Source organism: Diadema antillarum, unplaced genomic scaffold (genome assembly GCF_040938485.1).
Source record: "Diadema antillarum isolate AM-2024a unplaced genomic scaffold, OU_Dant_1.0 seq00000979_RagTag, whole genome shotgun sequence".
NCBI classification, from domain to species: Eukaryota; Metazoa; Echinodermata; class Echinoidea; order Diadematoida; family Diadematidae; genus Diadema; species Diadema antillarum.
Genome location: NW_027271819.1, coordinates 451,012 through 466,505, shown reverse-complemented (window position 1 = coordinate 466,505; position 15,494 = coordinate 451,012). Strand labels below are relative to the sequence as shown.

At 40.4% G+C, this 15,494-nt stretch overlaps 1 protein-coding gene across 1 annotated transcript; it reads right to left on the bottom strand.

The window, feature by feature from the left end:
- Positions 1-12,618: 12,618 nt before the first annotated feature.
- On the bottom strand, positions 12,619-14,106 carry LOC139742086 (uncharacterized). Its single transcript, XM_071652649.1, has one exon. It carries the CDS (start codon positions 14,104-14,106, stop codon positions 12,619-12,621), a length of 1,488 nt encoding a protein of 495 aa, XP_071508750.1.
- Between the last annotated feature and the right edge of the window lie 1,388 nt (positions 14,107-15,494).

Sequence of the window (15,494 nt, the reverse complement as noted above, 5' to 3'; positions counted from 1 at the left end):
TTGATAAAAATCGGTTTTGGTATGGCTAAGGCATCCAAAAACAAAGCAAAACAAAGCGATCGTAATAAAAGTCTTTCATCACGATCGCTCTTCTTTGGATATTTCAGCCATTTCTAAAATATATTTCATCAAATAAACGCTGAATTCCTCTTAAAATTACATGCTCTTTCATTTTCATAAAAACTTTCTCATCATCTCACCAAAAATGTTTGAAATCTGAAGTTAGGTTTCAACCGAAACTGTACAATCCCTTTAATGCAGTTCACTCTAAAAAATTTGATTTGATTTGATTTGATTTGATTTATTTCTGCTTAATTCCGTTACATCAGATAGGATCATGTACATGTCATTTATGACAAACAGTATATCAACACATAGTTTTTAGTACAATTATACAAGACAAATACAAATATACTAGCTTATGGAACTTAAACAGAAGGGTCTCCAAAATAAGCCGAGGCTTGACGGTATGGAGACTATATGCTTACCTACTCTGAATAGAAGAGGGAATAGAGAAAGAGAGAAATAGGGAAGGGTATAGGGGAAAAAGGGAAAGTTACAGAGTGTATGGGTACCACTCCAACTACTTTACAATGATAGTAATGATAGTAATGACCAAATATGCACTATGAAAATAATAATGTGTGAATACAAAATATCTTATACATATTGTTGTCTGACATTGAACAAAATATATCGTGTTTGTTTTATGTACGCAGTAATGGTAAGGCACATCGTACACATACATGCTCATATAATATACATGATGTACCTATCCTATACATACATATACATACTCATATTCATAATATGGATAGATAAATAAATCGATATGTGTATGCACACATCCATGCATTATGTATCACGTACATATTCATATACATTTGATTATGTATAATACAATAAAGGAATCAGAATGTTATCCTGGGGAATACTGCTTAAGGAGGTGAAGTTTTACAGCCTTCTTAAATGAATACATAGTGGTCATGTTTTTAATTTCGATGGGAAGGGAATTCCAAGTGTCAGGGCCGGAGTGTCTGATAAAATGATGCGCGAGTGCGGTTTTGGGGTTAAATAAATGTGAATTTGTGGATTGTCTGGTTGGATAAGAGTGAATCTCTGAATTTGACCGAAATATTTTGTTTAATATTGGAGGCAAGAGGTTAGACTTGAGACAAAACATAAATACAGCTTTTTGGAGAAAATTTATATCATTTATCTTAAGGGATTTAAGCTGGAAAAACAATGGGTCGGTGTGATCTCGAGAGCGTGCTCGACTGCACACTCGTATTGCTTTTTTCTGTAGGAGAAGTATACGGTCTGTGTTACATTTGTGGGTTGCCCAGATAATGTTGCAATACGATATATATGGTAAGATTAAGGCATTATACAGGGTAAACAATACACGAGTTGGTAAAAAACACTGAAGCTTAGTTAACAGGCCAACGTTTCGGGATATAGGCAAAATGATGTGTTTTACATGATCATCCCATTTTAGGTTTTCATTTATATACACACCAAGAAATTTATTAAATATTTTCCTTTCAAAAGATATACCATCAATATACAATTCATATTCTGGCAAATCAGCTTTTTTACATTTAAAATGAATGAAATTAGTTTTGCTTAAATTAAGTGCCGGTATATTACTTTTAAACCATGTAGATAATTTCGGCAATTCATTGTTCAAAATAACAACTAGGTGGTTTAGGTCAGCATGTGAGTAAAACACATTTGTATCATCGGCAAATAATATATACTGTAACATAGATGATGCGTTTGAAATATCATTAATGTAAATTAAAAACAATAACGGCCCTAAGATCGAACCCTGGGGAACTCCACATGTTACAGGTAGTGTATTGGAGGATACTGAATCAAAGGAAACAAATTGTTTTCTACATAACAAATAGTTTTCAAACCATGTAAGTGCAGTACCCCGAACCCCGTAATGTCGTAGCTTATATAATAATGTTTTGTGGTCAAGAGTATCGAATGCCTTGCTCAGATCCATAAATATACCAATTACATGTTTGCGATCTGCCAAGGCACTCGATACTCTATCAAATAATTGCATTAGCGCGTGATCAGTAGAATGATTGGTTCGGAAACCGAATTGATCAGGATTGAAGAAATCATTCTGACACAAAAATCCATACAACCTATTTTACACAATTCTCTCGAGTATTTTGGAGAAACTAGAGAGAATAGAAATGGGACGGTAATTAGTTACACACGTAGGATCATCTTTTTTATAAATCGGCTTTAGCTATTTTGAAGGAACTTGGAAAAATACCAGAAGAAAGAGATAGATTAAAGATATGGACTAAGGGAGGCAAAATACTACCTATAATCTGCTTAAGTAAATTGGTGCTGATTTCATCATGACTGACAGAATAACTATTTTTAAAAGCACAGACAATTCTTAATATTTCAATAAAATCAGTTGGGTTTAAAAATAAGGATGAATCTATTGGTTGTGGCAGAAAATCTGCGAAATCACAATTACTCTTATCGATTTTAGAGCCCTGTTGTGGACCAATATGCACAAAATATTCATTAAACATATTACTTATATCTACCGGATTACTTACAGTATTGCCATGCAAAATGTTATTTAGGAAATTAAAGGGGACACATTCCTACACCCTCTTTTACAGAGAAATTCACTCTGAAAGTCCTCAAATGTACATATCATTAAGTCTATTTCACAGCGCAGAACAGAAGGTTTCATGTATGAGGTTGGTGATGAGGACTACGGAAAGCTGATTAGAATAGAATTGACCAATAAGTATTATTCAATAGATAGAACTTGCTTTATGTGTCACAATGCACTGACAAGATAACATTTACCATGTTTACAGATGCTGATATCGTGTTCTTATAACACTAGAATGCTGTTTTATCGCGCTTGCAAACACTTTTATATACTTCTTATACGCCTAAGCCATTTATCTCGCTGTCTGTTAAGTTTATGCATTGTACATAATTTCTCATGTTTATTTGATGGAAATGAAAAATAAAGTTACAAGTTATAAGTTCTTTCTAAGGAATAAGAATTAAAGACACACACACACACACACACACACACACACACACAAACACGCAAACACACAAAAACACACACACACACACACACACAATGCCGGTAAGTGGTAAGCGCATGTCCTGAAATGGACAAAATGAAAATGCCCAACGGTGGAGATAAGAGTTAGTCCATGGGTCAAGACCCGAAAAATGGGGTATTGGTGCCACCTGAGGTGGCAAAATGTTTTTGGTGTCATTTTGTTTGTCGGGCATAGATATGCTTATGAAGCTATGATAGCATTTCCAAATGAGTAGCTGAGTCATCATAAATGAATTTTTAACCAATTGTATATGTTTGTCTCGTTTTTATATCCCTATACTTCTGAATCGAAACTAACCGCTATACAAAGAGGGTAAGCACAATTTGGGCACCCGTCCCGCTTCATCATGAATACTCATCAGCTACATGTATCCGTAATACCGTGGAAATACATGATTTTTACATTTCCCGGCAGCGTTTTACATTTTCCGGATAAACTGAACATTTACTTTCTCCATCTCATGGCGAGACTTTTTAACATTCCCCGATTATGCAGTTTTTCGAGATTTTTATATTTCCCGGCGATACGTTTTTACATTCTATGGCACGTATCCAGCGTTCTGAGCACTTAATAGTACAGTATCTTACTGCCTGATGAATATTCATGATGAAGCGGAACGGGTGAAAAAATAGTGCGTACCGCTACAAAGAAGAGCTGAAGTTTGAAGATTGAAGTTTGAAGTTTATTTGAACAATTTCTAACGACCCCTTTAGGAGTATGAGAAATTTACAATGTCTTTGTGACAGTAAAATACAACAAACATGATGTTAACATTATATACATACATGTATGAACAAATATAATAATCATAAAGTACATTGAAAACACGATGCAAAGGGATGCCTGACACAAACAGGACATCAAGGTACCCATGTACACCCATATGTGTGTATATACTTTAGCATACATAAAACATGTATTCATATGATTATGCATGTACACAAATACAACAAAATTTCCAGGTCCAGAAGACCTCGCTGTAACAAGCTATCACTGTAGTTATGTAGTGTACCATATTTTTAAACAGTCGTGTAAAAAGAAAAGGTGGTGAGTTCTAGGGTTGTAGTAATTAGGCTATAGGTCTGCTACTAGCTTTGAAAATTCAGCTAATCATTTGACAGCTACAAATATATCATTCCATTTTCAAAATACATGGATAAAGTATTTGGGCATACAAATTGTATATACAGTACATGGTAAGTGGAAAATGAGATCATGAATTTTCAGATGAATACCAAAAGTGAGGAATTGAATAGTTACAATGTAAAGATGTGCCATAGAGATAGGAGAAGTACCACAACCCCAGTACAAAAATGAGCATGTTCCAATTAGACTTAGTTACACATTTGTATCTAACTTGAGCAGGATAATTTTAACAAACTTGGCAAGATTGGACAATATTTTACCTTTTTTGTATGGAGCAAAAGTGACATTTTTAAAGTGTTTGGACGGATTCGATACTTAGAGGGAATAATCATAAGCTTCCCTTTCCAAGTCAAAATATGTACATTGAAACAAATAATGAAATTCATCTCCAACTAGGTCCAAGTTGCAGATAAGGCACAGCCTATCTGCTCTTGGAATACCTGTGTAACGGCCTTTAACACAAGGGAGGCGGCTATTTCCACAACGATATTTACAGAGATTCCTCCATTTTACATAATCAAGTCGACTCAGATAGGGCTCCAAATGCATATGGTTCTTAATTTGTACATTGACCATTTGTATTGTCATCACTGTACCAATTTTGAGTATCTATGTCCTTCATTCGCAACTCCAAAGTTTTCTGGATCCATACAGTATTAACATAGCCTTGGTTCAACCAAATACTTCCTAGGATACTGTTTTCTAGAATGGATTTAAGTTTTGCAATCCATCTAGAGTGAAACAAATTATCAACATCTTCATGCATATTTTTTAGTAATTTACAGCAGAAATGTAACATCCTCATGTTGACTGTGCTTGAAAGTTTAGTACCTTTCTGTTTCTCCATAAACAATACAGCTTGCTGTTGATTTATTTACTCCCAGAACATTTCTCAGAAATTTCCTATGAAAAATATCTATTTGATTAATGTCCTCAAACCCCCACACTTCACTGCTATACAATGCTATCGGGAGAATTAATTTATCAAATAATTCACACGCAATGTCAACAGACAAATTAAATTTCTTTATCTTAATGAGAACACTAAACATAGCTCTTTTTGCTTTACAAACTTGTTTAGAAATTGCTTTACTATTTAAAACGGCCATTATAATTCATGGTCACCCCTAAGTATACATAATCATCAACAATATCAAGAACTCTCTTTCCGAAAGTAAAAACAGGTTTATTTCTAATTTTCCCTCTAGAAAATGCCATAACCTTAGTCTTAGTGGTGTTAACTGTAAGAAGCCATGAATTGCAATATTCATACAATGCATTCAAAGCATTGTGAAGGTCATCTGGATTTTCAGCCATTACAATGGTGTCGTCTGCATATAACAATATGAACATTCGTAAATAAATCTCAATATCATCATCGCTTAAGTTTGTTCTTATTTGTTCAGCCACATTGTCCAGACCCTTATAGCGACGACTCAAAAAATATTCAAGATACAGATACAGATACAGATACAGATACAGATATTTTTATTTGTCTTTCTTCCAACAAAAAAGATAATCATTTTCCAGGTGAAAAAATACAATATAAATAATACAAAGTATACATAATTCAGACATAAAAATATAAAATAATAAAAATATAACTATAACAATATAACTAATATACAATCCACATAAATCAAAACACAATTAAAATATCTTCACAATCATAACACAGAATAACAAGGAAGAGATACTAATAAGAGACAAAAAGACAGAGAGAGAAAGAAATAAGAAAGAGAGTGAGGGAGAAAAAAAAAGGGAGACACCCAACTAGAAGTGGTAAAAAGAAAGGAAAAGTCTGATATAGAGAAGAGAAAGAGAGAAAAAAAGGACATCATTTATGCACTGCACTGTGTTTAAATTAAATTACAAGAAAGAAATACACACACAAAGACTGCACTGGGAAAGACACAAAGACAACATGTCGATAGCGCCCTAGTTAAAGACACAAGCTGGAATGCAGTGTTCAGGAGTAGCATACCTTCATGTAACTTCATTAAAGCCGGTCTGCACTGGCCATTATTTTGATGCCAGAACTTTTTGTAAAGAGCGCCATCTATCAAAACTTCCGGTGGCCGGGTTAACTCTAGTCAGAACTCTATAGTTCTGTGGTTACATCGTTTGTGGCTGATCGCCGCCTGCATGCCGGTCAGCGCACGATCTCACAGCAGCTGTGCGCAGAGCCGAGAGAACACACACAAGCAGTGCATAATAATTATGGTGGGGTACCGAGAGCCCAGCCCGGCCCGCCCGGCGCGGCCCGCCCGGCGCGGCCTCGATCTTTCGGCCGATCGCTAGGGAACGGGTTACTTGCCGCGAGAGAGATCCGCGACAATCCACTCACTCAGCCAAATGACCTACTCGCTATACACCATACCAGCGCAGCGAGCAGAAAAACATCGCTGGGCGGTGAATTACTGTAATGTGGCCGTCGGTTTCTTCGTCGGGCCAGCTGATTTAGATATCTACATGATGTGCAGTAAAATATTCCTTCAATTTCATGCTCTTTATTGAGTTTTCATGAAGTCCAACACAATGAGTGATGAGGGAAAGCTCCAGATGCATTTACGAATATCTCTCACACATAAATCTTTGCTACTACTAACGGTTAGACGGTAAGAGTTATATAGATCTAAACGTTAGTACAGTGTAGTAATAGTACAAATTGTACTACTAGTAAACTACTAGGCCTAGTAGTACCAGAACAAATGTACATGCGGTTCCTATATCTATGTGCTGTCCCCCTGCCCTGAATATTGTTATCACACATGTGAGAAATGACACCAAGCTAACATCTCGAGATTGCAATTGGAAAACAGATAACATATCTTGAATTGATCATGATTTCCCTTCCTAGAAATTCATTCGACAATTTGTTAAGGCTGGGTTTGTGAGGAACAATAACCTTAAAAATACTTGTAAACGCTAAAATGAAAACGTTCATACTGATTGATAAGATAGTGATACTGATATGGCCCGTTATGGGTCTACACCGTACACGTTCACTAATTGACTTAATCAGGCCTAGGTCTAGCTCTAGTCATCAAGTCATCATAGACACTTCTTGTCGTAAGTTGGACGTCAGTATTTATTGTAATAATCACTGAAAAAAAAAAAAACGTGAGTAAGGTTGTTTTAAATTTTGTCATCGTTCATCGCGATGTTATGATGATCATCAACGGCAACGCAGCGGTAATTCGAGTAACGGTAACGTTAGTCGTTACATGGATTTGGAAGGTTATAAATTCAGCGTTCAGTGAATGTCATTTGCAACTGAATAAAAAGTAGGTACAATTGTATATCATACAAGTTGAGTTTCACCCACCATGGCTTATCAGAGGCTTCTGACTCAGTCTGAGTGCAAGTGGAACTTTCACGACGGGCTGATCCCGCAATCCTGGCACACAGCTTCATAGGCTCGACACCAGTGCTGATGCCCAGTGGTGGACATCCAGCAGCTAGCAGATGACCAGCAAAGTCATCCTGTGTTGAATGGCTTGATAGGCTGTCAAGGGCAACGTTTATCTTGTTCATTTCTTGCCGATAAACAGCTCGCATCTCCTCCCACTGGATCCAGCATTTACCAAGTCGTATCCGCGACATATAATCGCAGATTGAAGTTCGACACAATGATCAGAATAAACGATCTGAGTGTCGAAGACAGTCGAAGACAGTCGAAGACACTGTTTGAAAGCACCGAACATACATGCAGATCGCGCATCGCGAAGTGATAGGTGACAACCTATAACAGTATCGATATCTAGATATCTGTGGTAAGTGAATGTATGCACTGGACTGCGCAAGATAATGCGGGAGCGAAGCGAGCCGCTGCGCTGCTAGGCCATCCCCTACGGGAACCTGTGTGTGTGTTAAGTCTATGGGAATATCAGAATTCAGTATGGAACGGGTTAATTTTGATGCACGCCGCTCGGCATTATGGGAGACATGCTGGGCACCACAGAGAGAAATGAGCCTTATGATGGCGCTAGACATGTTTCTTACCAATGCAGACCCACTTTAAGATCATTAAGATAAAGAGCAAAAAGAAGTGGGGATAAATTATCTCCCTAGCGAACACCAATATTACAGTCAAAGAGCACCGACAGGACATTTTTTACCCTAACACAGGACTTTGCAGTATTATACATGTTATATATCACTGTCATAATGTTACCATTTACACCATTTGCTTTTAATTTGGACCATAAGGAGGACCTATCAAGCAGATCAAATGCCTTTAGATAATCCACAAATGCGCAATACAATCTTTTTCCCTTTGACAAATATAGTTCAATTAAGGAGTACAAAACAAAAACATGATCAATAGTCGAATGTCCGGATCGAAAACCGGCTTGTTCATCTCCTAATATATAATTGAATATAATATATAATTGAATAAAGACTAAGCGCACCGCGTTTACAACAGAACACCTGTGAACATACAGAAGACAGTGCTCTTCTTTGTATAACAGTTAGTCTCGATTCAGAAGTATAGGGAAATAACAACGAGACCAATTGGTTAAAAATTCATTTATTATGACTAAGCTAGTCATTTGGAAATGCTATTATAGCTTGATAAGCATATCTATGCCCGACAAACAAAATGACGCCAAAAAGGTTTTGCCACCTTGTCAGGAGAGAAATTTAGCCTTGATTTTGCCAGTGAAGTGAAGTCGAATTTGTTTGAATTTGTAAAGATTTAGAGTTTTAAAGTTGTCCTAGAAAGCCACTAGGTCAAACTGTAAGAGGCTGACTGTCTGGAAATTTGCATGAAATGAGACAAAGCAAAAGTTAAAGAAATAGCATGGCAACAGCATCCCCGGTTTGCAATATTATGTATTAACTCAGACTATAGAAATTGAGTGAATAGAGGTGTTATGTAATAGCTCCCATCCAGGTGGTTGCTAGGAATGTTCTCTAGCTCAGTCGAGACTCAGCTATGTCAGTGTCACTAGGGTGTTGGTTGTAGTTTATTGTTCACAAGTTCATGAGTAAAGATGTTATGTAACAGCAGTCTAGACGATGGCTAGACATATTGTGTACAGTTCCAATAGGGCTATATTTAAGCATGATGATTGGATGATTTCTTTAGTGTAGGAAAGGCAAGAAAAAGCAAGTGTATGGGAGTGTAAGGGACTTTAGTGTTAATCTCTATGGCTAGGAGAGTTGATAAAAAGCCGATGAATGTAGGGGATCGAGGAGAAACACTTTAATCAGACATCCAGCATAGATCTCCGCTTAGGCAGCAGTCGTTCTTCTGGGGGTTTTCCACGTCGGTGAGATGCGAGCTCCAGCTGCCGATAAAACTGAACTCGGACAATCATTATCCGAACTTTGGAACGGAGCTCAATCTCCATTTGCCTGCTCGCCGTCGTTTGAGCTCGGGCATCGCAGGTCAAGGCAGGAGTCTGCGTGGTAGCAGGGACTAGTGAAGGCCGAGGAGCTGAGAGGACCGCCGATAGGGTAGCGTCTAGCTGAGTGGCCAAGTCAAGGGGTGCTTCCAAGAGACAAGTCAAGCGACTGTGCCGAGGTCGACGACGAGGGTATCGGACATCGATGACGACTGAGCCAAGCTGAGGGGATCACCAGTTCAGGTCATCCAAGATAACCTAAGTTATGTATTTGTGATTTGTTTCCGATTATTATTTTTTTATGCTCAATGTATTGTTATGAACGAGAAAGCTACAAAGACTTGAAAGATTAAACTCGAACATAACTGTATACGAACAGTTTGAATTTCCATTATTTCGGTGTCAGAGTAGCAGAGAGAAAAAAAAAATAGTCACTCACGTGACAATTTGGAGGTCCCACCGAGACTCTGCTACCTGATTAGAAAAAGTTATTCAGATACTCTTTTAACATGCTTTAGGCTTAAATGCGATGTTTGTGTTTGATTCATGATTGAAGCTTCACAGCTCAATCGTACGCATTACCGTCTGCATGTTATTATTGTCGATATGATAACTGTTTCGTATGTTTGATCGGAAACATTACCCCAGTGTGCATCGTACGAGTATGTCGCCTTACGTGACAGTCTGATTGAAGTTTTTCTCCCCAAGGTTATGCCCTTGGTGTTGCCTACTAGAGGCACATGTGTGATGTAGATTCGGATGTTGAATCTGTGTGGAGTGTTGCTCCGTTTTCAAGGTTACGCCCTTGGTGTTGCATCTTATATGCATGTTTGATTGATTCGGGTTTGTGTGCATGAGTCTATGGCTGCGTTTATCAACTTTCCCCAGTTTAAACGACTTTCGAAAGCCCTTTCGATAGCCCTTTCGATAGCCCTTTCCATAGCCCTTTCGAAAGCCCTTTCCATAGCCCTTTCGAAAGCCCTGTCCACTCCCTGTACCATTAGTGTGCCGCTTGTTTTCGTCGGCTGCGTTTATCAACTTTCGATAGCCCTTTCCATAGCCCTTTCCATAGCCCTTTCGAGAGCTCTTTCCAAAGCCCTGACTGCCTGTACTATTAATGTGCCGCTTGTTTTCTAAGAAGGGACGGCGAAAAGCAATTCTTCTTCTTCTTCTTCCAGGTAGAGTGCAGCTTCAAGTTTTGAAGATTATCGCACTGTGAAATGCGTGTGAGTGTGTGGACCCTCACACACGTCTACGTCAGGATAGCTTTCGTGCAAGTGCGTATATATATACAATGTGTAAGTAAAAAATTTGTGTCCTCTGGAGACAAAACTATTTCTTCTTCCCACTCAAGACAAGCCGGAAGGCGTCGAGAGAAGAAGAAGAAGCTGGGTCCTCTTGGAGGCTGTTCCAGTCCTTACAGGTCCTTGGGAAGAAGGAAGAAGCGTACGCCTGATTGCTACATTGGATTGTCTGCAGTCGAGAGCCATGTCCTCTAGTGGCTGATGTCCGTTCCCTGAGGTAGGACTGCCAAGCGATGTCAACAAGGTTGAAGCGGATGCGATACAACATAGCCAGGCGGCTGTGAAGGCGTCTGTCCCGTAAGGAATGCCACTGCAGGTTGTTAAGCATGGCTGTCACACTGGATGTTTGGTTGAAGTCACCTGTCACATAGCGGGCACACCTTCGCTGGACCATCTCGATCTTGTTGATGTTTCGCTGAGTGTGTGGGTCCCATGCTGTTGCAGCATATTCCACCACTGGTCGGACGTATGTGAAGTAAGTGGCCTGCTTGATGTGACGGTTACAGTGTTTGAAGTTACGACGTAAGAAGCCAGTAACAGAGTTAGCCTTCTTCACTGTGGTATCAACGTGAGAGTTGAAGTTAAGCTTGCAGTCGATGTGGAGGCCGAGGTATTTTGCGGAACTCACCACTTCGAGATCATGCCCATGGATGTTATACTGGCCAGTAACTTGCTTTCTCTTGTTGGTCACGCGAAGGATCTGGCATTTAGAAGGGTGAAATTCCATCTTCCATTTGCTCTCCCATTCCTGTAGCCGGTCTAAGTCTTCCTGAAGATTGGTACAATCTTGGGCTGACCTAATGCGTCTGTAGAGCAGGCAGTCATCAGCGAAAAGGCGTGTTGTCGAGTGCTCAACGCTGTCTGGTAGATCGTTGATGTAGATCAAGAAAAGGAGTGGGCCTAGGGCACTGCCCTGCGGTACTCCGGATGTAACCTTGATCTCCTGACTGATCTGGCCCTCAAGTACGACTTGTTGGGTGCGGTCGCTCAGGAAGCTTTTGACCCATCTGAGAGTAGTGTCGCGTATGCCATAGTAGTCTGCTTTGAGTAGAAGTCGCCGGTGAGAGACTTTGTCGAATGCTTTCGCAAAGTCTAACAGTATGCAATCTATCTGTTCCTTGTCGTTGAGCCCTTTTGCAAGGTCATTGATGGTGAGGATGAGCTGGGTTTCACAGGATCTTCGCTTTCTGAAGCCGTGTTGTGCGTCTGACAAGATGTTGTGTTCAATGAGGTGATGGATGACAGCACAATGCACCACATGCTCGCATAATTTGGACAGGATTGCAGTGAGTGAGATTGGCCGATAGTTCGCCGGGTTGGACTTGCATCCCTTTTTGTGGATTGGTACAACAAAAGCTTTCTTCCAATGAGATGGAATGCTGCCCTGGACGAGGGAGGCCTGGAAAAGCAAGGTGATGACAGGTGAGATCTGGTAAGTCGTCTCCTTGAGTAGTCGAGCAGAAATGCCGTCTGGTCCGGTGGCTTTGTGTGGCTTCAGTCTTTTCATCAGCTTTTCTACTCCAACTTGGCTAATCGATATGTCAGGCATGGTTGGGTAAGGACTTGGTCCCAGGTCTGGCAGGGTGTTGTCGTTGTCAGATGTGAAGACTGAGGAAAACTGCCTGTTCAGGATCTGAGCTTTCTGCTTTGGGTCACAATGCAGTATGTTGCCTTCCTTCAGTGGTGCTACTCCCAAGTGGTCACACCGCATGGTCTTGACAAGCGCTCCCAAGCGCTTGTTGCAGCCTGCGTCATTGCTGACAAGGTCTGCAATGTATTTGTTGTAGCCTGTCTACAGACTTTCTGGGCTTTCTTCTTCAAGATGTTGTAGCGGTGCCACGAAGATGTCGCCTTAGCCTTCTTGTATGCTCTGGCCTTCCTTCGGCATATGCGCTTGGTAGCGGTGTTGAACCAGCACTGATTGAGTCTTGTTGACGACATCTTTTTAGGAACGTTGTCTGTGAGGATCTTTTCCAAGCCTTGTTGGATCTCATTTAGGAGCGTTTCCACTGGGGTTGATGTATTATGAGACTCCATGAACTGGTCTGCCCATGCCTCAGCATCACTATGAAGTGCTTCAAGGTTGGCTTTGTTCCACAGAAAAATCTCTCTCCGTGTTGGCTTATTCCTAGGGGGCCTGGTTGTCATGTCCATGAATATCACATCGTGATCACTCAGACCGGGCATGGGTTCACATTGCCTGACTAGTGTTGGACGATTTGTGATGATGACATCCAGTGTATTTTCCCCTCTGGTAGGGAAGTTGACAATCTGCTCAACTCCAACGTCTCCCAAGGTCTGCAGGTATGATTCACTTAGTGAGTGTCGATACTGGTGAGATGTGATCTCTTCTGTCTCCCAGTTGATGTCGGGTAAGTTCATGTCACCTCCAATCCAGACTGCTGCACCGGGGTTGGATGTGCACAAGTCTCGGATGAACTGGTTCATGCTGTCCAAGTACTGTTGGTCAGTGTTCGGAGGACGGTATACAGCTCCAAATATGACGCTGTTGTTGTTCGTGGGTCCGTTTACCACCTTAGCTGCAACGGCTTCCACATCAGTAGTGATGTCTACCTGGTGACCATTAAGGCTTGTTGAGATTGCTAGCAAGACCCCTCCATATCCGCCAATTCGGTCTTTGCGGTACACATTGTAGCCAGGAGGAAGGACTTCCCCGACACTGATGCTTGGTTTGAGCCATGTTTCACAACCCATGATCACATCTGGCTTGACTGCGTCGAGAAGGCACCAAAATTCTTCCCTCTTTGAAACGATACTCTGGAAGTTGATAGTAAGGGTCTTTAGATGTTGCTTCCTTTCAGAAGACAGATTCTTGATTGGTGAAGATGCAGCCTGTGGTGGATCAGGTGAACAGGACCCGGAAGTTCTGAAGCTCAAGTTGCTGCAGTCTGATGTCGGGCTGGATAAGTCACTGCTGCAGCTCTCTACTAAGGTGTCAAACAAGCTGGATGAGTACTTGGGTAGGCCACAGTTGCAGCATTCCCAGGGTTCATCACATCTACCAAGGATGTCCAAGAAGCTGCTGTCAATGTTCACACAGTCGGCATGGAACCATGTATCACATGACTCGCAAAGTATACTGGCTTTGGCTCCTCTATAAGATGTACATGCATGGGAATTTCGGTTTTCGTGGTCCAGGGTTACTTTCCACATCACCACTCAGCAGTAATGCATGTGCACATGAAGGGGCTATCAAAAAGTCTATAGATACCAGTAGTACTAATATAGTTGAAGTTCCAGCCATGATGTGAGAAAGATAGCAAGCATGGAGCAAAATGTGCCTGAAATTCTATGCTTTGCCACTAGCACTACTAGAATCACACATTGTGATTATGCATATAAACATGCTAGAATCACACATTGTGATTATGCATATAAACATGCACCTAAATTCAAATCAAGTATGGTTTATGTGCAATGATTGTATACAGTTGTGTATACAGCTCACAGTTAGGAAGTGAGAAAGTTACAAGTCACCAGCTTGGATGTCTATAGGTGGGCACACATGGAAGATCTGCCAAGAAAGCCAAATCCAGGTCCAGGTCAGGAGTGGTAATATGCATCAAAGTATTCCTACATATTTGTCTCCAAAGTGCTCACACATGTATACAACATATGATAATTCAGATTCATAGTGAGAATCCTGAATATTAGCAAGATTGAATGCTTATAATATATCAAATTCTGCTGCACAAATTCAAGACATGTGTCATGGTCCACACACACACACACGATTCACGATACTTACCATAATTACCATCATAAAGACATATCTTCCTTTGAGAGTGAGGAGTCATGACACAATGCCACATGAATCAATTGTCTTCCTATCTGTGAGGCAACTCCAGTTTAGCACATACTTCAAATATTTCTGAGTAGCGGCATGAGACATGGGATCAAAGGGAATGAGACTGTTGTTACTTTATTTCTCAAACCTTGTTGGTGAGAGAAACATCTCCTTGTTCCAAGCATATGCGTGCATTACACATAGCTGTATGTATACACCTGTGTACACGTACTCGTGTGCACTTTACGTGGCGCGCGTCTTTTCAGAAACTGGAAACGCATGGTTGCGCAACCGCAATATAGGGCGACCTAAAGGGCTTTCAAAACAGCTTTGCGTTTATCAACTTCGAAAGGCTTTTACAAACAGATTTCTGATAACCTGTTTAGGAAACCTGTTTGGATCGTCACAAATTTCGGGCTTTCGAAAAGGCTTTCCTAAAGGGCTTTCAAAACAGCTTTGCGTTTATCAACTCGTGAAAATTCCTTGAAAGCTGTTTGGATAACCTGTTTCTGCCGAGAAAGGAGAGTTGATAAACGCACCCTTTCGTAAAAGGCTTCCCTAAAGGGCTATCAAAACAGCTTTGCGTTTATCAACTCGTAAAAATTCCTTGAAAGCTGTTTGGATAACCTGTTTCTGCCGAGAAAAGGAGTTGATAAACGCACCCTATGTGGAGTGTTACTCCTTTTTCAAGGTTACGCCCTTGGTATTGCCGGTGTCACAGGCGATCCGTTCCGGCCTGTCGATAAGTTCCGCC

Excerpts from the sequence above, each read along its gene's own strand:
- LOC139742086 (XM_071652649.1), bottom strand. The coding sequence starts at position 14,106 with ATGTGGAAAGTAACCCTGGACCACGAAAACCGAAATTCCCATGCATGT.